Source organism: Chiloscyllium plagiosum, unplaced genomic scaffold (genome assembly GCF_037043375.1).
Source record: "Chiloscyllium plagiosum isolate Xiang-an unplaced genomic scaffold, Cpla_swu_hap1 HiC_scaffold_2, whole genome shotgun sequence".
Taxonomy (NCBI): domain Eukaryota; kingdom Metazoa; phylum Chordata; class Chondrichthyes; order Orectolobiformes; family Hemiscylliidae; genus Chiloscyllium; species Chiloscyllium plagiosum.
In genome coordinates, this window is record NW_028270140.1 from 76,261,743 (window position 1) to 76,288,437 (window position 26,695).

At 40.4% G+C, this 26,695-nt stretch overlaps 1 protein-coding gene across 2 annotated transcripts in view; it reads left to right on the forward strand.

Moving 5' to 3' along the window:
• LOC122561012 (nicotinamide riboside kinase 1-like) overlaps window positions 1-26,695 on the forward strand; it is a 48,900-nt gene that overhangs the window by 16,579 nt on the left and 5,626 nt on the right. For both annotated transcript variants that reach the window (XM_043712283.2, XM_043712292.2), the window contains exons 3-5: window positions 1,445-1,548; window positions 11,132-11,222; window positions 17,032-17,080. In XM_043712283.2, the coding sequence (XP_043568218.1) occupies window positions 1,445-1,548; window positions 11,132-11,222; window positions 17,032-17,080 (244 nt within the window). The remainder of the gene's footprint in view (window positions 1-1,444; window positions 1,549-11,131; window positions 11,223-17,031; window positions 17,081-26,695) is intronic.

A 26,695-nucleotide genomic window follows, 5' to 3' on the forward strand; every position in this document is an offset into this window, starting at 1 on the left:
AATACGGTGAAAGAGATTGTTTGGAATATCTTAGAGGGATAACACATAACTATCAAATGAACTAAAATTTCATTGTTTAATATTAATGTGAGATTTTACTGCTATTACAAAGATTTTTAAAATATATTTCCTTTTTCTGGTTAACGTTTGTAACTCATTTTTATATATAAACCAATAAAATGATATTTATTTTACCTCTTTTTTTGATCAATATGTAGTTGTGTAAATAAAGGGGAATGAGAAGTATGAAAGAACAGTTGGGAGGGAAAGCAATCAGTACATATATATATTTCCGGTGGCGAATAGTCTCCAGAGGTTAAATGACCCCAGTGGAGAAACGCTGGTGGAGAACTGGCAGTGGCTAATCAATAGCAGCAAATCGTCACCAACCCAACTGGAGGCAACACCAACTGCCCATAATCTCATTCTTCCCATTTAACGTTCCTGCAGCCTCTTGAATGTGCACCACCCCACCCTCCCAACAGCAACTTCCCATGCGCTCTTCACTAAGACTTCCAGTGCTGAGTTAATCTTGCTTCATAGCACTTGAGACTACCTGTGTTCCCACCTGTAACCATTACCCTGACTGGTGCTGCCAAGCCTATTGAGTTGCAGGTGATCTGATCGTTTGTCAGGAACTGCTCCCAAAATTGGGGCAGGAGTCTCTCAAAAAAACAATTAATACTGTTCCTGCTGTTAAGTTGCTGTGTAGCAGTATTGACAGACTCCCTCATCGTTTAGCGAGGGAATTGGTAGTGAAATCACACTGCCCCATAAAATCCAGCCCATTTAGTGAGTGTTTGCACCTTTTCTTTCCAAGAAGAGAATGTTCTCAATTTAATAGTAAGGTAGGAGGTTGCAGTGAGATTGGATAGTATAACAATAAAGATAATTAAAAGGTTGACAAGTAGAAAGTTGAGATGAGTTGCATCCTAAGTTACTGAGGGACCTAAGGTTGTAAATTACAGTGACGCTAGTACTATCATTTAAGTTCTTGGAAATGAGAGTGGTGTAAGTACTGGAAGGTTGCAGATCCTACATCCTGATGGAAACTGAGGAGAGAGATTAACTCTGTCAACTAAGATGTAATGCTTTTAGAAACAAAAATCCAAGACAAGATTAATTAGCATTGGAAAAGTATGTGGTAATAAATGCACATCTGCTTGGATTTTTAAAATGAAAAACATTTGGTTGACTTGATTAAATTCTTCCATGAAACAGTAAACTGAGTTGACGAGGAATGTTATGTCAATGCCTATTCAAAATGCAATTGATAAAATACCATGTAATATGAATGATAGCAAAATTAAACATTTGGGTACCACTGATTGAGAGCTCTAAGAGAAAGGAAGTAAGAAATGAAAAAGGAACAGGAGTTGGAGACTCATCTCAATTTCATTGAGCTTGCACAAATGCATAAGCATAAATATCCGTTTCTTTTTAGGTAACAGCAAGATTTGTGTACCACTGCTTTCTGAATTCAGTAGCAAGATTAATTCAAGGTCATTTGAAAATCAAAATGAGAACATTTATTGTTGGAATTGGAGGGTAAGTATAAGTGGATTTAAATTACTATTACTAAGTTTGTTGCTTACATGATGAAAGAATATGTTTGAGTTTACTTTCCCCGTATTTGTAAGATGAAACTATTTTCACAGCAACTTTAAAAAAATAGAATTATTACTTACAACATATTACACAGTGAGGCAAAGTTGCAGACCATAGGTCTGCTGTCTTGTTTGAGAGAAACGCGTGATAGTGAGTTTAACCTAAAGATCTCCATGTCTCAGGTGAGTGGCCCAGTTGAGAAGTGGGACCCTCATGCTAACCTCAGCTGGTACGGGAATTGAATCTATGCTGTTGGCATCCTTCTGCATTGCAAACCAGCTATCCAGCCAACTGAGCTAACCAACACAGAAACAGGCCAAAGAGATTTATACTAGTGCTTATAGTACTCCTCTCATCTTTATTTATTTAACCCCATCAACGTATTGTTGTATTCTTGTCTCCCTAATACTTTCTACTTTAAAAATATCCATACTCAGGGTCTCAACTACATGTGGAAGCAGGTTCCATATTTTAACCACATTTTAGCTCTAGATAGCGAAGTCTTTTTCTAAACACTTTACTGGATTGGTTAGAATGAATCTTATGTTTATGGCCTTAGTCTAGGCTTACCAGATAGTGGAAAAGCAGGTGGAATCTAATGCCGTCTTAACAGACATATTTGGAGGCAGGACAGAGGATACACTTTGTGGACTCCTCTTCCTCTGCTTCTGCTGATTAAAGTTTCTTAAATGTCCAGTTAAGGATCTAATCCAGCCATAGCTGTTATTCAACCAGCAGTGGGTGGGACAGGCACCACATGAGAAGCCCAAAGAGTAATCCTAGGGCTTGTGGTTTGGCAGGTTGAGAAGGGGGAGGTTTTACTTGTTCATGTCTGATTGAGAGACATGACATTGGGGCTATTGACCAACTGAAAACCTTTCAACCCTTTCTTACAGCTATCTGCTTTCCACTCCCTAGTCAGTGACCAGTGAAGAAGGCGTTTGGTATGCTTGCCTTTATTGGTCAGTGAATGAAGTACAGGAGTTGGCATATTGTGTTGCGGCTGTACAGGACGTTGGTAAAGCCACTTTTGGAATATTGCATTCAATTTTGGTCTCCCTGCTGTAGAAAAGATGTTGTTAGACTTGCAAAGGTTCAGAAAAGACTTACAAGGATATTGCCAGGGTTGGAGGGTTTGAGCTGTGGGGAGAGGCTGGAGCTATTTTCTCTGAAGCATCGGAGGCTGATAGATGACCTTATAGAAGTCTTTAAAATCATGAGGGGCATGGAAAGGATAAAAAGACAAGGTCTTTTCCTCACGTTGGGAGAGTCCAAAACTAGAGCGCATCGGTTTAGGGTCAGAGGGGAAAGATTTAAAAGGGACTCTCAAAACATGTTTTTCACGCAGAGAATGGTATGCGTATGGAATCAGCTGCCAGAGGAAGTGGTGGAAGCGAGTACAATTACAGCATTTAAAAGGCATCTGTTTAGGTATATAAATAGGAAGGGTTTAGAGGGATGTGTGCCAAATGTTGGCAAATGGAACTAGATTGACTTAGGATATCTGATCGGCATGGATGAGTTGGACTGAAAGGTCTGTTTCTGTGTTGTATATTTGTATGACTCTCTGACTGTTCCTCATGACTTCCATCCTGTTCTCACTCTCCTGTGACCCAAGTCTCTTGGCTATCCTGTGTCTTTGCAGCTGCATTGCCAGCAGCTATCATCACTTGATGCTGTCCACAATAGTTAGCTTATGTTTTGCTGTGAGATGACGTTTCTCGGGATTATAATACAATGAAAAAAAACTATATGGGCTGCCTATGAGTTAGTCCCTGAGATATATAGGCAACGGTTCCTCAATTTAAGGAAGCTGAAGAATTCAAAAGTCCAATTACCAATGGATAAAATCATAACAAGGTGAAGGTATGTATGAAACTTTAGAGGAATTTAAAAACACGGGTAGATGAAGGATATGAAAGGTTTTCATCTAAATAGAAGATCGCCCCTTTTTCTTCAAAGGAAGAATCCAAGCCCATAATTAATTTCAGTAATACAGGGGCGACTTAGAATTCTCTTGCTGAAGAAGGATTGAGTTTTCCTCCAGAACGTTCATTGAAATCAAAGTGTTGGGAAATGAGATTGGCGAAAAGTATATTCTTGTTTCATTGTACAAGGTTCAACTGGAGTGCGGCTTGGTGTCTGAACGAGTGGTATTGGGGTAGTTAAAAAATTTGTGTTGATGGAGTTGATTTATTACCGAAAAATGCTTTGGATGGAATCGAAGTCATAGCTTTGTCTATAGTTGCAGAAAGTCCAGTTGAGGCTAAAGAAATTGAACAGTTGCAGGAACAAGTTTTGGGTATTGTTCCATTGTGTGTGGTTACCAGAGCAATGATTAAACAAACTCCATCATCAGAGCTCATAGTATTACCACAAGCAAGTTGTAGGGTAGCCAAAATTCTATTTAAAAATGAGGATAGTTCAAAAGATGTGTTTGGCATGTGTTCATTAACTGAAGCTTGGGAAGCAGATGCAGAGTTAAGTAAGTTCGCAAAGACACTTACACTGAAGCTAAGGTTGAAGGGATTCCAGAATGTTACTTTATGAAAAACAGAGTTTTGATGAGGAAATGGAGACATCCTCACAGAGCTGCACACAAAGAATGGATAGTTGTCGTGGTCCCACCCGGATTGCTGAAGGACATATTGCAGGTAGCACATATAATTACTTTGGCAGGTCACATAGATATGCAGAAAACCCAGCCATTGACAAACAGGTATTTTACATGGGCAGACTAAATGAAGATGTGTCGTCCTGAAGAACATTTCAAACATGTCAAGTGTTAGGAAAACCTGAGCACATCACCTGTTCTGCACTTTTGATACCTGTACCAGTTTTTGAAGAACCATTTACTTGAGTGTTAGTGTGTTGTGTTGGATCACAACCAAAAGCAGGAGATCAAAGTGTCCTCATAATTAAGAGTATGACAAATTGATACCCAGAGGCTATTTCTGTAAGGATGGTTCCAACTATTGTAGTCATGGAAAAGTTAACATAGTTTTACTTGTTCTGAATTAACATGGTCTGTTGAGATACAGACTTTTCCAGGAAGTCATTAACAGTTTAGGAATAAAGCAATCGAAGTGATCTGCTTATCATCTGCAAATACAGGGAGCTTTGGATTGGTGCCGTAAGACACTCGAACCATGATTAAAGCATATTGTCGCAAATACCCACAGGATTGGGACAAAGGATTAGATATGTTGGCATTTGCGATCAGAAATTCGCAAAATGAATCTACTGGATTTAGTTCATTTGAATTGGTTTATGGTCATGAGATTAGATTGCTGCTAAAAGTAATTAGGGACAAGTTCTTAAATGAGAAAGGTGAACTTCAATGTTGGATTACACGTCCATGTTTCTAAAAAGACTCAGAGGAGCATGTAGAGTGGTACAAAACATTTAAATTTTCACAGGCGAAAATGAAAGAATGGGCAGAGAACGATTCAGCAAACCAAGTATTTCAAGTGGGAGATGAAGTATTGGAATTGTTACCATTACAAGATGAACCATTGAAAATCAAATTCACTGGCCTGTATAAAGTGACTAGAAGGGTTATTCAAGTAACTTAGCTGATTAATACTTCTGATTGTCGGAAGAAGAATCAGTTTTGTCACATAAACATATTTATTATAGGAAAGAGCATAAAAACGAACAAATTTATCAGATAATAAGAGTAGTGGAAGATGATGTAGCTAATGGGAATGAGATAGAAGGAGAGGTGCACTGTTCTCGAAGCGAACTTCGTATAGTTTGACGAGCTAACACAGAAACACAGTGACGGTTAAAAACTGCATTTTCATATTTAGAAAAAGGACAGCAGGAAGATCTTGTAAGATTACTGAAGAGGTATGAGGTAATCTGAAGAGATACACTTGGTTGTACTACATTAGCTCGAGGTAATGTGGCTATAGAAGAGAGAACAGTTCCATGATTGGAAGACTGCTTTGTTTGGGTTGGCAAATCATGCACGAGAATACCTAGATCCCTCCACAGCTTCATTTTCTGATATTGTTTTCTGTTTAATACTCCACATTTTTATTCTTTCTACCAAAGTGAACAATTTCACATTTTCCCATATTGTACTCCCATGTGCCAAAATTTTGCTAACTCTCAACCTTAAGTCCTCTTCACAACATACCTTTCTATCAATTATTGTGTCATGTGCAAGTTAGTTTTCACATGTAAGTCATTGATATAAATTGTAAAAGCTAAGTTTATTTTATTATTTTTGAATTTTTTTTATATCACCACTGACTGGCATTTTCTTTTGGTTCTTTGAGCATGCTTTCTAATATTTTATTATTGCATTCTGTCTTAGAGCTCAGCTTTCCTTCCTTCCTTATTAGTAACTGGTTGTCCGCTAGCTTCTAAAATTTATTGCTACTGATGCTGGTGTTTCTTTGCTTTATCTCACCAGGTATTGAATTTACATGTCATTAGTGTTTCCAAGGTAAACTCACTTCAATTTCATACCAAGTTTGACAGTGCTGGAGGGAGACTGCTTGCTCCTTTTAGATTTTGGCTTGAAGTTTTGTAAAAATGGAAAAGGTTTCTGGCTTAGTTGAAATGGCAACAGAGCCCACTTCCCATAAATCTTGCCGTTGAATTAGGCATCCATGAGTTTTGGAGAAGAGAAAATAGGGACAGATTGTACTAGTTTAGAGAGGCATTTGCCTTGGTGTTGCTGCCCCCAAGCAGAAACAATTTTTGTAATTGTGATGTCCAAAACCTACGATGTCCACTGACCTCTAAACCTGTTAGAAGATTGAAATCTGCTGGAGTTCTTTGGATAAGTAGTGGGCTATTTTGGATAGATTGAGGGGCACTTCTGCGAGTAGTAATCTGCTCTTTAGGTGAGTTCAAGGATGCTTTCTGATTGTTAAAAGTAGACATGAATATGTGTAAAAGGTGATAAACTCTTTGGCACTATTAAGCTGATTAGAATTGCCAGGTTTTGCAGGGAAGTTCAAGCTCAATCGAACTATAAAGCTGTGATCATGAAAATGTTCCTGAAATTCAGTTCCCCAAAAAAATGTCGAGTTGGACTCAAAAGTCTAACTTTGTTTATCTTTTCACAGGAGCTTCCAGACCTGCTGAGTTTCTCTTGTATTTTCTATTTCTATCTGTGAGGTGCATACAATGGATTGGTACATCTAAATTTCAAATATTAAAAATACTCTTACTATTAAACAAAGAGGGATGAACAGAAATACTGTTCCATTTCTTCATGCCTAGTCATAACCCTGTCAAGGTATTTAAGTACTATGGCTATAAACAGTGTAAAAAAGATCAGTGCTTTCTATCACACTACCTGTTGGCATAAACCTGAGGGCTATCTCATTGCATTGGGCTGCATGATGATTTCACAAACTTTCATTATAGAAGCAAAGGAAGATGGGAACAGGAAATGGCCTTTTGGAGCAGCTTGTGATAGAGTCCACTAAGGGAACAGGCAATGCTAGATGTAGTATTGTACAATGAGGCAGACTTGATAAGGGAGCTTAAGATGAAGGAACCCGAAGGAGGCAGTGATCATAACATGATTGAATTTACTCTTCAATTTGAAAGGAGATGATAGAATCAGAAGTAACGATATTACAGCTGGATAAAGACAATTACAGAGGCATAAGGGAGGAGCTGGGCAGAATTAACTAGGAGAGGAACCTAGCAGGAAAGACAGTAGAACAGCAATGGCAGGAGTTTCTGGGAGTGATTCATGAGATACAGCGAAAATTCATCCCCAGGAAAAAAAGAAGCATGGTATTGGGAGGATAAGGCAACCATGGCTGACTAAGGAAGTCAGAGATAGCATAAAAGCAAAAGAGAAAGCGTATAATGTGGCAAAGGGCAGTGGAAAACCAGAGGATTGGAAAGCTTACAAAACCAACAGAGGGCAACAAAAAAACAAATAAGAAGGGAGAAGATTAAATATGAAGGTAAGCTAGCCACTCATATAAAGGAAAACTGTCAGAGTCCCTTTTGACATATAAAGGGCAAAAGAGAGATAGAAGTGGACATTGGACGGCTGGAAAGAGACGCTGCAGAGTTAGTAGTGGGGAACAAGGAAATGACTGAGGAACTGAAAAATTACTTCACATCAGTCTCCACAGTGGAAGACATGTAATATCACAAAAATTCAAGAGTGTGAATGGGCAGAGTTGAATATGGTGGCCATGACCAAGGAGAAATACTAGAGAAACTGAATGGCCTGAAGGTGGATAAATCACCTGGACCAGATGGACCACATCTTGGAGTTGGAAAGGAGATAGCTCAGAAAGGATATACTGGTCTTGGAGCATATTCAGAGGAGGTTTATGAGAATGGTCCCACGAATGAAAAGCTTAACGTATGAGGAATGTTTGAGGACTCTGGATCTATACTTAATGGATTTTAGAGGCATGAGGGGGGATCTAATTGAAACTTCCAGAATACTGAATGGTCTGGACAGAGTGGATGTTGGGAAGATGTTTCTGTTGGTCGGAGAGATGAGGACCTGAGGGCACAGCCTCAGAGTAAAGGGAACACCTTTTAGAATGGAGATAAGGAGAAATGTCTTCAGCCAGAGATTGGCGAATCTGTAGGATTCACTGCCACAGAATGCCGTGGAGACCAGGTCATTGAGTATATTTAAGTTGGAGATACATAGGTTCTTGATTGTCAAGGGGATCAAGGGTTACAGGTAGAAAGTGGGAGAATGGGGTTGAGAAACTTATCAGCCATGATTGAATGGCAGAGCAGACTCAATGGGCTGAATGGCCTAAATTCTGCTCCTTATGTCTTATGGTCTTAAGGTCTTCAGCCCTTTGAGCTTGCTCACCCATTCAACATGATCACGGCTCATCATTCTACTCAGTATCCTGTACCACCTTTTGCCCTAAACTCTATGATCCTTTTAGCGCTCAGAACTAAACCTACCTCTTGAAAACATTCAATGTTTTGGCCTCAACTGCTTCCTGTGGCAGAGAATGCTCACCACTCTCTCAGTCACAAAATTTCTCCTCACCTCAGTCCTAAATGGCCTGCCCTTAGACTGTGATCCCTGGCTCTGGACTCTCCAGTTATCACCAACGTCCTTCCTGCTGTACCCTTGTCGAATCCTGTCTAGAATTTTATAAGTTTCTATGAGATTTCCCCCTCATTCTTCCAGTCCTTCTTCATAGTTCAGTTGTCTCATCCCAGGAATCAGACTGGTAAATCTTTGTCACACTTCATCCAAAGCCACAATATCCTTCAGAAAATATTCCAGGTGCGGTCTCACCACGGCCCTGTACAATTGCAGCAAGAGATCCTGCTACAGTACTCAAATCCTGTCACTATGAAGGCCAACATAGCATTTACTCCCTTCATTGCATGCTGCACCTGCATGTTACTTTCAGTAACTGGAATACAAAGACACACAGATCTCATTGCACCTTTCCCTTGCCCAATACATATGGTCATTTAGATAATAATCAGCCTTCTTGTTTTTGCCACCAAAGTCAATAACTTCACATTTATTGGAAATAGTTTCACTATCAAGAATTTTTCTGACTCTCCAGTCCCAAATTGGCAGTTAATATGCAGGTAAATCACAGACAACGCTGCAGTTGTTATTCTGTTTTGTCCTCATCGGTTGTCTTAGGTCTTTTTGTGTTTTGTAATTTTCCAGTGCAGGCCAGAATATCTTTGAGGCTGCTAATAATCAATCAATAATAAAAAAAAACTTATTTAAATAATGGCACTGAGAGGGATCTGGATATTTTTCTACAAAAATCATGGAAAGTTAAAATGTCGGAACAGGAAGCAATTAGAGAAACAAGAAGAGATTGAATAGACCAGCTTTGGATTTCCATAGTTGAGATAGAGGGAAATTTGCCTGAAACATCGATTTTCCTGCTCCTCGGACACTGCCTGACCTACTGTGCTTTTCCAGCACTGCTCTAATCTTGACTTCCAATAAAGGGTTGGCCATTTAAGACCGAAATGAAGGAAAATTTCTTCACTCAAAATGTCAAGGATATTTGATTTGTGGATCCTCAATTGTTGAACATATTCATATCAGAGATCAATATATCTTTCGATTCTAAGGGGATCGAAGGATATGTGGACAGTGTGGGAAGGTTGAATTGACTTAGAAGATCAGTCATGATCATGGTGAATGGTAGAGCTGGCACAAAAGTTAAAATGATCTATAACTGCTCCTATATCTAACGTTCTTATATTAACTGCTTGTAATTGGAGTCATATGTGGACAAGTCTGAAGTGTTGAAAAGTTCCATTCCCTGAAGAACACTAGTGAGCCAGTTAGAGCTTTATAAAAATTGAGCAGGTTTTATAGTCATTACTCATGTGCTTGTGCATTAATTCTCTGATTTATTGAGGATGAACCAGTGGCATCTGTTTGTTGTTTAGTACTATAATCTGCAAACGACCATATTGCTTTAGGATATGTGAAAAACTTCTGGATTCAATATTGGTTTACACATGAAATGCAGCTGCCATGTTCTCATTTAGCCTATGTAAGTACTTCTGAAGCCTCTATGTAACTGCCTTTTAACTCGAGTTTGGTGTCGACAGCAAGTTTGGAAATATTACAACTAATATTACAACTAGTCCCCACATCCAAATCACGCGTATATGTTCTGAACAGTTTTGAATCAATGGGGAGGAATAAAATGTGAAGTACTAGCAGCATAAAAAACATATGGAGAACCTTAACATATGTGACGTGATTAGAAAGCCAAAATCGTAGACTAATGAGATATGAGTTTAAATCCCACTACAGGAAATGGAAATTTTAAATTAAGTTAATAAATCTAGAATAAAAATTTGGTTTCAGTAATAGTGATGATGTAACTACTAAATTGCGAGAAGCTACAGCCTAATTTTAACAAGCTGTGGGTGTCTCATGAGAATCCCAATGAAGCTCCAGGTAATAACTGGCCAAGATGATTTTGGGATGGGGATAGGGGGTGGGAGTGAGAGTATCATTGCAATGGAGGGGTCATCTGGAGCAAAAGTGCTGTAGATTATTTCTGTGAATTGTGAAGGTACCTTTCTATTACAACAATTAGTTATTTGGATGGTGCTCCAGAGCATTGATGCAAGTTTGCAAAGTATGATCTAATTGCGATTTGCAATTGATGTCTAGTTGAGTGATGCAGAAACTTGGGCTACTCTTTGGAATCGTGAGTTCAAATTCTACAATGATGGAATTTTAAATCAATTAATAATTCTTGAATTGAAAACTCATCTCAGTAATGGTAATGGTTTGCCTACCATGAATTGTTGTAAAAGCTCATCTGGTTCATTAATGTACTTGAAGGCGAAAATCTGTCATCCTTACCAAGTCTGGCCGATATGTGGCTCCAGTCCTACAGTAATATGGTTGCTTCTTAACTGCCTTGAAATGGCCCAGTAAGCCATTCAATTCATGGGTAGTCAGGGATGGGCAACAAATGCTGACTATGCAGATGATACACAAATCCCATCAAAGAACAAAAAAAAATAAAATTATTATGGTCTTTTTTAAATTCAGAATCACAAATGGTGGAAAAACTACACTTGCAAGGAAACTTAAGAAAGCTGTTCCAAACAGCATGTTGCTATGTCAAGATACATTTTTTAAGGTAAGTCTTAAAATTTCTATTGTTGCTTAATTTCTATTATTACTTGAAATACATTAACACTGTTACATTATTTACGTGAGATGAGAAAAAAAACAAAATACCCATTCACACTAATCTAATATTGAATAAACTTATTTATACATCCGGACTATGCTCCGCCGATATCGCTTCTTTGGCAGGTGCCATCAAGTTACCAGCCGAACACATTGCACGTCCTTCAACCAAATGGCCATGTATGAAAATCTAAGGGACATAATCTTAATCAAATAAAGGGGACCTATGGTCAGTAAGAGCTGCTGCCACAATCACTCAAGGACTTCATCCAACCTCAGTCAGGGTGGGGTCAGGAGCAGGTTGTTTTGGGCCACAGTCAGTCCTTCAGGTCAGGTCCAACCAATGTGGGGATTATCAGTACGTAGTTGAAAAGTGGCGGGAAACCAGGCGGGATTCAATTGTCCTTAGTTGGGGCTGTTCTTCAAAGTTTGTTCAGGTGTAAGCCAGAATCAGTCCTGGGAGACTGGGCAGTAAATATTAAGAGCAAGGGTGTTATCTGTGGCACTGCTGTGTTTGGGAAAACAGGGAGCTCAAGTAGAGGGATTGAATGATTGAGGCATAATGATTGAATGACTGCTCCCTCTACTTGTTATCTCTTTGAAGAATTCTAATAAATTTGTCAGGCATGATTTTCCCTTCATGAAACCATGCTGACATTGTTTGATCATATTATACATTTCTAAATACTTGGTTATTTCATCTTTTACAATAGACTCTTTAACATTCTCTCACTTACAGATGTTAAGCTAATTGCCCTATACTTCCCTTTTATTGATCTCTTTCCCATTTGTATAAGATGTTACAGTGGCAGTTTTCTAAACATCTGCCACTTTCCAGAAACTAAGGAGTCTTTGAAAATTCTTACCAGTGCATCAACTAATTCTATAGCTACTTTATTTAATTTAATATCCTAGTTTGTATGCTATCAGATCTAGGGGACTTAGTGGTCTTTATTTGTTTCAAGAGTATTTTTCTCCAGTGATTATTATTTCGTCTCATCCTTTTACCCCTTGAATGTTTAGTAATCTTGGAATGGCATTCGTATCTTTTACTGTGAAGACTAATGCTGAGAATTTATTCATCTCCTCTGCCATTTACCAACTCCCCATTATTATTTCTCTATGGCAGCTCAGTGGTTAGCATGCTGTCTCACAGTGCTAGCGACCTGGGTTCGATTCCACTCTTGGGTGACTGTCAGTATGAGATTTGCACATTCTCCTCGTGTTTGTGTGACTTTCTTCGATACTCCAGTTTCCTCTCAAAGTCCAAAGATATTGTTATGGACCAGACCAAACAATTTCAAGATATTCAGAAGATTGTCTAGACCCTAACCTTTTCTTATTTTGAGGTAAATGTGAGAGGTTGCATTCCAGGTGCAATTGGATTGGTTAATCTACCAGATTTAAAGCAAAACAGACTTTATTCTTCTACTACAGTTAAAATACAATAAAATTAAAAAGGAATTGCAATAACTTAACTCGATTGGAAAACTTAACAGAATAATAGATACAGTAACTATGACTAATTAACTGTTCCAATAGAGTAACATCCCAAAGACACACTCTTGACAAAAGGCAAATTCAGAAAACAGATTATCTCGTATGCAACTCTAGCAGCCCTGGAGGGAAGAAATAGCAAGAGAAAATCCTGAGATTTACTCCAACCCTGCTAGAACCCAGTAACAACTGCTGAAAGCTAAAACAAAAAACTAAACTGAAAGTCCTGGTTCTGTGAGAGCTTTACCACATCCATTCAGGCTACTTCTATTGTTCCAACATTTAACAAAGATTCCAAGGCCTCACAACCTAATAGACTGCTTGGTATCTCTGCCTTAAAACTTCTCTTCGAAAAAAAGGACAAAATAATCTTTTAAAGCCATAGTATCATCACAGTGTGGATTGGCCATGCTAAATTATCTGTAGTGTTCAAGATTGTACAGGCTAGGTGGGTTAAGCTATGGTAAATCCATGAGGTGGTGCAGTGAGGTGGGGTGGGATGTTTTACAGAGGATCGGTACAGACTAGGTGGACCAAATGGCGTCTATCTGCACTGTCGCGATTCTATGATGATTCTAGCCTCAATCCCTGAGTGGCCTTCTCTCTTCCTTATATATATTTTAAAAAGCACTAGCTATACGTCTTGATATTACTTGCAAGTTTACCCTCAAAGTTTATCGTCTCAGTTTTTTCCAATCATCTCTTGTTGGTTTTAAAACATTCCTAAACGTCTGGATTACCACTAATCTTTGATGTACTAGAGTTAGCACGATATTGATAACATTGGTAGAATCCTTCGATCTTTTAATTCTGAGGGTCTCTGACAAACCTACCTATTGCTTCTGTATTTGTTTATCCTTTTGCGCAAAGATATTAATGGCTGACACCATGGGGTCATCTTCAGCAGGGAGCTGATCGGGTGCCTGTTATCTGGGGCTTCACAGTGTCAGAGACCTGAAGAGTTTCTTCCTCGGTCAGCTGTGTAGACACGCCAGACAAACCAGAATATTCTCCAGTGTCTAATTTAGATAATGTCCGTACAGAGGTAGAAGTATCTGAGCTTTTGAAGTATACAGAAGACAGCCTTGCACAAAACAAGAGGGGGAATTGTATTGCACAATAGGTATAAAAGCTTGAGCAATTCAAAAGGTGTTCACATTGTTGGTAATAGGGGAGTAGCACAGCATAGGCAATGAAGTTTAATCAGCTGCCAGGATATGGAGATCTCAACAGCACCACATGAGCAGTCATGGTCCTCTTTCATGAGTTCAGGAATTACTCCCCTTACGAAATGAGATGAAGGTTTACTACCCACCTTTGGCCCTTTCAGCCCTATTATGGCCTGTTTTTTTGTCCTGCAGAGAAACAAAGGCAGGGATTGAGTGAAATGAAAGTGGTTGGAAGAGTTGTTCATGTTGCAAATGCCAGAAGGTAGTGTGGTGTCCCAAAAGAGTGAATGGAAAGTGCTGAGGATAGGAGGCTTTGTATTTAGGAGGTTGAGTTGAGCAAGAGCTTTGAGGAAAGATGGTGCATGCATTTGTGGTAAACCATGAGTCTTGGTGGAAGAGGTGTGCAATGACAGAGTTAAAAATCACACAACACCAGGTTATAATCCAACAGGTTTAATTGGAAGCACTAGATTTTGGAGCGCTGCTCCTTCATCAGGTGGTTGTGCTTCAAAAGCTAGTGCTTCCAATTAAACTTGTTGGGCTATAACCTGGTGTTGTGTGATTTTTAATTTTGTACACCCCAGTCCAATACCAGCATCTCCATATCATGCAGTGACAGAGTTAGAGTGAATGTAAGGTAACAAGGAGAACATGGTGGCACTTACCCTGGCAAAGTGCAGGAGTTCATTAACCTCTTGCAGCATTGTACCATGTTCCTCCAAACTGTGGAGGCAGCACTTTTCGCCAAGCTGGCAGTGTTCATTCTATGGTCACTTTCATCAATCCTAATGAAAGAAAATGGCACTCCTCTTCACCACACCAGCCATACGGGCCTCCAGGTCCCTATCAGGGAAGCAGAGTGCCAAATCCTCTCATGGGCCATGTCCTTTGGAATTGTACAAGAGCACTGGCTTGCAGTATTTGAAATAGGATGCACCTGGGGTTTAGATATGGTACCTACAACATGAACACCAGGAGGCCCTGGAATTGCCATCTGTTCTGCCTTTGCTCACGCAAGACTGCATGAGAATGGCCCTGTGAAGACCAGTGCATAATTAATGATTGAGTTGCACAGAATTGTATGAGAAAATTTGCCAGAGGTCGCAAAGAGAAAACATTAAAGAAACTTGCAACAATTGACAGAGCCAAAATATAGGAAGGTTCAACTCGTTATTACTGATCAAGTAATCGACATGCCCAGGGTAATGATTGGGGTCCCATCCTTCAAATCCCATCACAGTAGCTATTCTTTCAGTTCCATGAATGGATAAAGAAAAAACTATTTGTTGCTTCATGATCATTGGGTCAAAGTGTTGAAACTTCCTAATGGCACTGTCAGAGCATCTACAATACATGTACATGGATTGCAACAGTTCAAGAAGGCATGTCATAACCACTTTCTCAAAGGCACCTAGGGATTGACAATATATGAAAACATTTACTGTAGCATCACTAATGACCACTTATTTCCTTTAGCCGTAGATAAATTAGGTCTGTCCTTGGTGACTGTTTCACATTAAATCTTAATTTAGCCTTCACGCTTTCCCCGATAGAATATATTAAAATATGCTGAAATGAATTCATCAGTGAAATGAGATGTGCCTTTAAGAAGGATTTGTTCTGTCATGTTTCTTTTGAAAGCAAATCTTGTAAACTTTGAGCCAAGCTGTCTACTCGGAGCCCAACTAGCTTTGGTATTTTTTAAAAGTTGGAACAACAGAAGATGTATGAAGAGGTGGGGCCAAACTCACACAGAACCAGGATTTTAGTTTTCTCTATCAGCAGTTGCTGGGGTCTTGAAGCTGGATGTGGAAGCTGTTATTCCACTCTTTGTTGAAACTGCAGGCTTGGGTTCTTTTCCTGCTGCTAGAATTGCATGTGAGGCAATCTATTTTATTGAGTTTGCCTTTGATAAGGGTGTGTTTATGGGATGTTACTATTTTGGAACAGTTGCTGTTTTGTAGTTAAATAATCTATTCTTCTGTAATGATTTCCAATAGAGTTGAGTTATTCCAATCATCTTAATTTTGTTTGTATTTTAACTAAAGTGTAAAAATAAAGGGTGTTTTGCTTCAAGCATTTGAATTGTATCCGGAACACAATACCTTACACATACTATTAAAAGAAAGAAAAAGTTGGGGTCTAGGCTTCCTTCTTAATACATTTTGAAGGGTTTGGTCTGGTCCATAACAAAAGTGATTTAAAGTAGAAACTAAGTCCCTGAAAAGTCATGGGGTTCCACTATTGTGTTTGGCGTGAAACTGGCAGAAGTCTTTGGAAACTGACAAGAATCCTGATACAGCAGGTTTTTACCATTTTCAGGAAAATTTGGCATGACATAGGGTTTCAGTAGATTAATTCATAAGAATGATGTGTACTTGTTGTTAAGGCTTTATTTGGAACCCAGTATTGTTTTAGATGCGAATTAGTTACTGTCCAACTTATACTTCAAACTCAATTTGGGTCACAACCACAGAACATCTGCAGATGCAATGCTAATTTAATCTGTAGGATCATGATTAGTCGGATCACAATATCTATTAAAATGTACTTTTAAGCTGGTGGTACCGTCGATAGTTCTGGGTGCGTAATGTTTCAAGTCTTCTTTATTTTCTGTGAAGTGCTAAAATGAGCAAAGTAAATGCTTTCTTCTTGTGTTTTATTAAGTTGAATTGTGATCCTAATTTAATTTTGTTCTGCCTTTTTGTTTACATATTTTTGCCCACTGAAAGATATCTCTTAGACCATGTTACTTAGCTAAGTCTCCATGAGCCATTGTGGTTTCTGCTTATTGCACACACTGTTCTTACAACTCTGCCATCTTTCATAACTTTGTTTTGAAAGTGTCACATCTTCTTTGTTCATTGTAATAAATATCTCTTAAATCCTTTTTCTATTAATCCACTGGTAATTCTCTCTTCATTTTTGGGAGTTGAACTTCTGAAAGAATGGAATCAGTATATCACTGTTCCTAAATTTTTAATAGCTCCAAGCTTCAAATCTTGTATGGACCAGAAGCTGAGACTAATTCCTAAAACTATGGATGAGGAATTTTATTTTGGACTAAACTTTTATATTTATTTTTTCCAGCCTGCCAGTGAAGTAGAGGTCGGACAAGATGGGTTTCAGCAGTATGATGGTAAGATTTGATACATTAAGGAAACAGACCCTTCAGTCTAACTCATCCATGCCGATCAAGTTTCCCAAACTAAACTAGTCCTATTTGCCTGCGTTTGGCCCATATCTCTCTAAAGCTTTCCTATTCATGTATCTGTATCTTTTAAATGTTGGCACTGTACTTTATTCTACCACTTCCCCGTCTGTTAATTCCACATATAAATCGCCCTCTGTTTGAAACAGTTTCCTCTTATGTCCCTTTTAAATCTTTTGCTTCTCACCTTAAAAATCTAGTTTTGAACTCCTCTACACTAGAGAAAACACCTTTGCTCTTCAGCTTATCTATGCTCATGATTTTATAAACCTCCAGAAGGTCACCCCTCAAATTTCTATGCTCCAATTAAAAAAGTCTTAGCCTATTCAGCCTCTCCTTATAACTCAAACTCTCCAGTCACAGCAACATCCTTGTAAATCTTTGCTGAACCCCCTAAAATTTAATAATATCCTTCCTATAGCAGGGCGACCCGAACTCTTAATGATACTCCAAAATTGGCCTCACTAATGTCTTGTGCAACCTCATCATGACATCCCGACTCATATACTAAATGGTCTGAGCAATGAAGGCAAATGTGCTAAATGCTTTCTTAACCACCCTGTCTACCTATGATGCAACTTTCAAAGAACCATGTACCTGAACCCTTTGGTCTCTCTGTTTGGCAACATTACCTAGGGCCCTACCATTAATTGTACTAGACCTGCCTTTGTTTGTTTTGCCAAAATACAATAGTTCTCATTTATCCAAACTAAATTCCATCTGCCAGTCGTTAGCCAATTGCCATAATTGATCTAGATGCCTTTGTAGATGCCTTAAATAACCTACACTGTCCACTGTACTACCAGTTTTGGTATTATCTGCAAACTTACTAACCATGCCTCCTAAATTTTCATCCAGATATTTTATATAAATGACAAACAACAGTATGTCCAGCACTGATACATGCGGTACACGGCTGGTCACAGGCCTCCAATCCAAAAAACAACCCTCCACCACCACTCTCTGTCTCCAAACATCAAGCCAATTTTGTATCTAATTGACAGACTCTCCTTGAATTCCATGTGATCTAACTTTACTAACTAGTCAACCATGCAGAATCTTGTCAAAGACTTTACTAAAGTCCACGCAGACAACATCTACCATTCTGCCCTCATATATCCCTTTGGTCATGTTCTCAAAAAGCTCAATCAAACTTGTGAGGCACGTTTTCCCATGCACAAAGCCATGCTGAATATCCCTAATAAGTCCTAAGCGGGCTTATGCCCGAAACGTCGATTCTCCTTCTCCTCAGATGGAGTACAGTGTACAGTCCTGGGCACCACTTTTTAAGGAGGAAATGAATGCACTGGAGAGATTGCAGAAGAGGTTTATGAAATTAAAAAAACTTTAGTTATAAGGACAAATTGATAAAGTTGGGGCTGTTTTCCTTGAGAGGAGACTGAGGGGAGGTTTAGTAGAAGTTTTAAAATCATGAGGGGTGGTGGAGATTCAAGACGGTGGCAGTCTAAACAGTCTGCTGTGTTGGGCTCTGTGCCGTACCCCAGGCAAGGTGGGCTCCTACCCTTCACCCTCATTAGCCATCCCTGAGGAAAGTTTATAATGTAAAGTAGGGAGAAACCTAGAGTCCTTTAAAATTTAAGATTTGACAGATCTGGAGCTGAAATGAAGACTTCCAAGGGAAAGGGAGTACAACAGGCAGGTAACTCCCCTACTATGTTGAGCACACCCGCATTCGTTACCTCAACTCCTGTGGCGGCACCCTTAGGTTCATTGGAGCAACAGCATTTACTAACAGAGTTTGCAAAACTCCATGAAAGTATCGAGAGAGTGCTGGAACCAACTACTGCCATGTTGAAAAAGTATGAGCAGGCTTTGGATCAGCTTGTAGAAGCGGTGGAACAGAGGACCGCAGCCTCTAAGGCCACGACAGGGAGCTCCAAGGGGTGGGCCTGAACTTTGGAAGGCCAGGTTTGGGCTCTGCAGGAACAAGAACTGAGGTTGGAGGAAAAAAATCTATGGATCTTGGGCTTACCAAAGCATGAAGAAGGTGAAAATCTTGCTGATTTTCTCGAGAGATGGCTTCTGGAGTTGCAAGGGATGGAGATTGAGTCAGGCGGGGTGAATGTGGAGCAGGCCCACTGGATTGCAATGTGCAAGTCCGGGCCAGCCCAGCGTCCCTGCCCGGTCCTCGTGTAACTTCAGCGTTATGTGGAAAAGCAATTAATAATAGAAACAGCCAGATGATAGGGTGAAGATCCACAGGCTTTGGCTTATAAAAGTTCAAAGATAATGTTCTTTCATGACTTTTCTGTGGCCATAATTAAGAAAAGGAAAGCCTTTGATGATGTAAAGAAAATATTAAGAGTTTTAAACATTCACTATTTTCTGAGGTACCCAGCAGTGCTATGTTTCAATTATGGGGGGACTGTTGACAACTTTGACTTGGCGGAAAAAGTACAAGAATTTTTGAACTTGCTGAAATGATACACTTTGGCCGAGGAGGAATGAGGAAAAGATGAGTGCGGGTAATGGCATAATATAAATTTTTTTTATCTTCTCTGTCTTTGTTCTTTTCCCTTTTGGAGTCTTGGGCCTTATAGGCTTAGTATTGCTTTGGTGTAAAATCCGTTATGTTTTATGTTATATCTGTTTGGTGGTTATTAGTTATTCTGTTGTGGGTTTTGCTGGGTGAGGGGTGGTTACTCCTTTAATGCAAAGATGTGTGGAGTTGAGATGTGGAGGGGGTGGGATAGGCATCCAGTGTTAACTTGTAGAAGTATAAATAATGAGTTTTTTTCCATTGCTTGGGTTTGGGGCATGGCCTTAACTGCAAGGTGCGAGGATGGTTGTGAGGTTGGGAGTGAACGCCCCCTATGGGCAAGGAGTTGGGGGGGAGGGGGATCTCTGGAAATTTGCGTTTTTTGTGTTTATTTGTTCAGGTTAAGAGAAGAGGTTAATTTTTTAGTTTTGGTAGTGTTTGTAGGAATAATCTTTAGATTTGATAAAGTTTTTCCTCCGCTCATCGGACATTGAATAGTTTCTTCCTCTTGGGAGACAACGGCCTGCAGAGGGCAGTCATGGCTAGCGATCTGTTCAGGTGGTGCACCTGGAACATAAAGGGGAGCTATTCCCCCATTAAAAAGAAAAAGGTGCTGTCAAATCTTAGGAAGGAAAGTGTTGACTTCGTACTCTTGCAAGAGACACATCTGACTGATGGGGAACATCTGAAGTTAGAGCAAGGGGGATACGATAGAGTATTCTTTTCCTTCTTTACGTTCAAAAGCAGACGAGTGGCCAGACTAGTATGAAAGAACCTCCCATTTCAGGTGACAGATCAAATCAAGGATAAGTATGGACGGTTCATCATTCGCAAGGCACTGATACACGGAGAAGAATATGGCATCCTGAACGTTTACTGTCTCCTGGCACATCCTGTCAGATTTTTAGTTGATGCAGTCTCTCAATTAATGGCTCTTGGGGTACGCCATACGATTATAGGAGGAGACTTCAATTGTCTCATGGACTCTGGGGACAGGATGCCAGGAGGACTGTTGGGTATACCTCGGCAGTCTAGACAGTTAGTGAACTTGTGTGAGGAGTTGGGGCTAGTAGATTTGTAGAGGTGCCTCCACCCAAGGGACTTCACCGTTTACCCGCACAAGTGCCACACAAGAATTGGTATGTTCTTTGTTCCGTCAGTTTGTTTGAACTTGATGTTTGCCTGCAGGATTGGGAGCATAACTATTTCAGACCATGCAGCAGTATATTTAGATCTGAAGACCAAAGGTAGTGGAGTAGGCACGCTGCACTGATGCATGGACCCGTTTCTGTTGAAGGATGAAAATTTTGTACAGTATATCACAAGGGAGCTCAGGGCTTTTTGGGACATTAATCGGGATACGGGCAGTAATCCATCAGTATTCTGGGAGACCACCAAAGCATTCTTAAGGGGTATGATTATTTCATACTCGAAAACAAGGAGGCGGCAGAGAGGAGAGCAGCAGTAGATGCTTGAGGCCCGGCTGAAGGCAGCTGAATCGGCATATTATACCAGATCATCCGTGGTCAAATTGCAATGGGTTATGACTCTCCGGGCTGCTCCAGACTCAGCGCTCGGTGGCGAAGTGAGGGGTTTTCCTTTGCAAAGCAAAGGCTGTTTGAATATGGGGACAAGCCAGGTATCTACCTGGCTAGGAAGAGAAGTGCTCCATAGTCCATTGTGTCTATCAGGGAGAGAAATGGCAATGTCACTTGTGAACTGAGGAAGATCAATGACAGATTCCGGGAGTTCTATGCAGAGTTATGCCGGTCAGAGGGCTGTGAGGATTGAAAAGCGAGAATGGAATCCTTTTCTGAAAACTTGGACTTCCCCAATATAAAAGGTCTCCCTTTTAAATGCAACTCTGACAGTACAGGAGGCGCAAGCAGCTCCAAGCTGGCAAGGCACCTGGTCCAGACAGGTTCCCAAGTGAACTTTATAAGGGGTTTATACACATGTTAACTGAACCACTGCTGGAGATGTATAGTCATTTATATAGCCAGGACTGCCTTCCACGCTCTCTTAGGAAAGCTAATAACTCCCTTATTTTAAGAAAAGGGAAAGACCCTGAAGATTGTACATCATTCAGACCCCTATCATTGTTGAATGTGGATTTTAAAATTCTATCAAAGGTGTTGGCTCTGAGGTTGGAGAAGGTATTGCTTGTTATTGTTAAAGAGGACCAACGGATTTTATCAAGGGCCGCAGCTCCTCCAACAATATCATATGGGTATTGAATATAGTACAAATATGTCAGCAGAGAAAGAGTCTGGGTTTGGTGGCCCCTCTGGTTGCAGTAAAGGCTTTTGAATGGATGGAATGGTCGTATCACTTTGCTGTTCTAGATCGTTTTGGTCTGGGAGGGGCTTTCGCCGGGTGGGTCCCAGTGTTATATAAAGACCCCAAGGCAGCGGTTATCATGAATGGGGTTAAATTGAGAAATTTTGGTGTGGGGAGGGGCAGCCGAAAGGGATGTTCCCTGTCACCGCTACTGCTTACCTTGGTACTTAGAGTCACAGAGATGTACAGCACGGAAACAGACCCTTCAGTCCAACTTGTTCATGCCGACCAGATATCCCAACCCAATCTAGTCCCACCTGCCAGCACCTGGCCCATATTCACCCAAAACCTTCCTATTCATATACCCATCCAATGCCTCTTAAATGTTGCAATTGTACTGACCTCCAACACTTCCTCTTGCAGCTCATTTCATACATGTACCACCCTCTGTGTGAAAACGTTGCCCCTTAGGTCTCTTTTATATCTTTCCCCTCTCACCCTAAACCTATGCCCTCTATTTCTAGATTCCCCCCCCCCCCCCACCCCAGGGAAAAGACCATGTCTATTTATCCTTTCTATGCCCCTCATGATTTTATAAACTTCTATAAGGTTACCTATCAGCCTCCGACACTCCTGGGAAAACAGCCCCTGCCTATTCAGCCTCTCTCTATAGCTCAAATCCTCCAACCCTGGCAACATCCTTTAAAATCTTTTCTGAACCCTTTCAATTTTCACACCATCTTTCCGATAGGAAGAAGACCAGATTTGAACACAATATTCCAACAGTGGCCTAACCAATGTTCTGTATAGCCACAACATGACCTCCCAACTCCTGTACTCAACACTCTGACTAATAAAGGAAAGCATACCAAACAACTTCTTCACTATCCTATCTAGCTGCGACTCCACTTTCAAGGAGCTCTGAACCTGCACTCCAAAGTCTCTTTGTTCAGCAGCACTCCCTTGGACATTACCATTAAATGTATAAATCCTGCCAAGATTTGCTTTCCCAAAATGCAGTACCTCACATTTATCTAAATTAGACTCCATCTGCCACATCTCAGCCTATTGATCCATCTGATCAAGATCCTGATGCAATCTGAGGTAACCTTCTTCATTGTCCACTGAACTTGGTGTCATCTGCGAACCTACTAACTATACCTCTTTTACTCACATCCAAATCGTTTATATAAATGACAAAAGGTAGTGGACCCAGCACCGGTCCTTGTGGCACTCCACTGGTCACAGGCCTTCAGTGTGGAAAACAACTCTCCACCACCACCTTCTGTCTTCTACCTTTGAGCCAGTTTGTGAAGTCGGTGCAGGAGAGAGAGAGAGAAAGAAACCCACAATTCTAACTGATACAACAGTGAACCTGCACAGTTACTGCCTTTGCTGTTTGAATTCATGTATCACTGGACATCGGAGTGCGTCTGGGAAAATTAACGAACAGTGAAATTCACAACTAATCTTGCAGGAACCTGTTTGGGAGAGGTCACAGCACAGAAACAGATAGATGAATATTTTAAGTGTGGCCTTACAGTAAGTCTGCAGTAGTGAATAGAGTGGGTTCTTTCTTGATTATATGTTATATTGAGATATGTCTCTTAATTAAATTTAAAAATATAAGCTGTAAGTATTAATTTAACCTAGAGTAGTGTTTTGTAGAGGAATAAGACAGTGCTATTTTCTGGGTCTGTAGATTGAAAGAAGCAAGAAATGGCCTTTAGTAGAGTGATATGCTCTTCTTGTTGGATGTGGGAGTTTAGAGAGAGTTCACATGTTACTGAGATTTATATCTGGTCCTTGAATCACTGGCGGTGGCAATCCGAAAGGACCCTGAAATAATGGCACCAAATGTGGGAGTTGGGGAACACAAAATCACTCTCTATGCGGACGATGTCCTTTTGTTTTTGGCAAACCCGGAAAAGTCCATACCCCGGCTAATACAAAAAGTTAAATTATTCGGCAGCTTTTCGGGATACAGGATAAATTTCACAAAACCGGAAGTCATGCTCAAAGATGGATTGATGAAAGTACCGAGGCTGGAGGACGGAATGGATTTTCCTTTCAGATGGTCACAGAAAGGTTTTCTCTATCTGTGAATTTTTATTAGCCTTTACTTCCGGCAGCTGTACGGAGCCAACTTTATGCAGCTGTTCAAGAGAATAAAGCAGGACTTGCAGCGATGGGAGGGACTACCCATATCATGGCTAGGCCATATAGCCTTGATTAAAATGAATGTTCTTCCTTGGTTCCTCTATGAGGATGCTCCCGTTGTTCTTATCCAAACAGGTGCTGCGGCAGTTTGTGGGATGGCTTGGATCATTTATTTGGTGCCATAGGTGCACCCTAATTAAATTTACCAAGTTGAAACTTCTGCGGGATATTGGAGGGGTGGACTTCCCAGATCTGAAGAGATACCAAATAGGCACCCTATTGTCATATATAGGCGAATGGGCGAGCAGTGACCCAAAGTCGATATGCCTTGATGTGGAGGCCTCGCAGGCGAGATGTCCCCTCAGAAAGTTACTGTTCATGGATAAGATGAAGTCTATAGTTGAGCACTGAGAGAGTCCAATTATCATAAATATGGTGAAAGCATGGAGGATAATGCGGCAGGGTGAGGGCAGTTTGCTTAAGACTTCGCTGTTCAACCCGTTAGTGCAAGCCCCAGGATTTAGACCAGGGTCAATGGATTCTGGCTTCAGACCATTGGAGGGTAAAGGAATCTCCTGTCTGGGATGTTTATTTGAGGGAGAGGTCTTGATGTCTTTCAGCCATTTAGGTTAGAAATATGGATTCCCTAATAGGGATCTTTTCCTATATTTCCAGGTTAGAGATTACGTACAGAAGAAGACTATACTCTTGGCCCAGCCCTACAAGTCAGCTCCAATGTAGGGGCACGCTCCCAGTTAGTACCATATATCATCTGCAGAGAGGGAATGCCTTGGGGGATAAGAAAATTTCAATAAGGCACAAGCGAGGCAATTGAAGATCCTCCCAGGGCCCATATGGCGCCAGAGAGGTTAGCAAAGTTTAAGAAAGGATCTTCACAAAATGTCCCAAATGTAAAAACAGTATTAGCACCCTTACACATTGCTTTTGGTCCTCTTACAAGATCTGCGGATACTGGGGGGCCATTATGAATGAGCTGGAGAGGATCTTGGGAATGGAAGTTATGGAGGATTCCTCCTTTTAGGACTACCAAATCTTCTGTTTTTGGGTGAGCACAGGAATTGGTTATTCAATATTCTTATACACTGTGCGAGGAAGAATATCCTTATGAATTGGATATTAGAAAGGCCTCCAGGTCTTGCAGGGTGGCACAGACTTGTGATGGAGCACCTCCCTTAAGATTACACTGTTAGAATATTGCGTACAATTCTGGTCTCCTTCCTATCGGAAAGATGTTGTGAAACTTGAAAGGGTTCAGAAAAGATTTACAAGGATGTTGCCAGGGTTGGAGGATTTGAGCTATAGGGAGAGGCTGAACAGGCTGGGGCTATTTTCCCTGGCGCGTCAGAGGCTGAGGAGTGATCTTATAGAGGCTTACAAAATTGTGAGGGGCATGGATTGGGTAAATGGACAAAGTCTTTTCCCTGGAGCCGGGGAGTCCAGAACTAGAGGGCATAGGTTTAGGGTGAGAGGGGAAAGATATAAAAAAGACCTAAGGGGCAACGTTTTGACACAGGGTGGTACGAGAATGGAATGACCTGCCAGAGGAAGTGGTGGAGGCTGGTACAAATGCAACATTTAAGAGGCATTTGGATGGCTAAATGAATAGGAAGGGTTTGGAGGTTCTAGCAGGTGGGACTAGATTGGGTTGGGATATCTCGTCGGCATGGACTGGTTGGACCGAAGGGTCTGTTTCCATGCTGTACATCTCTATGACTTTATGACTCTAAGTATGGTGCACCACGGAACGGAGCAATTTTATTTGACATGGCGGCCCTTTCTAAATTCCATAGACATGGATCTGTCTGCAGTACTGATTAGGGCCTCTATATAGCCAGGAGAGCCATATGTGGTGAAAACAATGACTGCAGATACTGGAAACCAGATTCTGGATTAGTGGTGCTGGAAGAGCACAGCAATTCAGGCAGCATCCGAGGACAGACAAAATCGATGTTTCGGGCAAAAGACCTTCATCAGGAATGTGGTCCAGGGACCCTGGGATGGGGTGGGGGCTAGTAAATACGGATATAATAACAGTTGCTCCCATGGTTGGAACCCTTTTTAGAGATGCGCCAATTGGATTAATGTAATATAGTACAGTATAGTGTAATTTAATTTAATGTTATTTTATTTTATTTGAGTTTATGCTAATTTGGTTAAAGTTAAATAAATATGAGACAACTGTATCTTGAAGAATAGTAGGCAGTTTATTGTCAATGTTACTGTAATATATTAGTACAATATTGTTTCGACTTTTCTTTACTTGTGTACTTTTTATAACTTTTTGGTTTGTTTTCTTGGAAAAGAGTGAAAACATTTTTCAATAAATACATACATTTAAAACAAATCATGAGGGGCCTAAAGAGACTAAATCGTGAGCTTGACAGGACAGTTTGAAGCTTTGAATTGTTGAAAGTTTAGGAATAGTGCTTTGCTGATGCTATGCTTTCAGAAGATCAGCTTCCAGAAGTGAAGAGAAAATTAACAGTGGATTCATTGGAAAAGGACTTGAGAGACATTTAAAGTGTTTTGGAAAAGAAGCAAATATGAGTTTAGAGAAAAAGCTTTTTCACACAGGAAGTGGT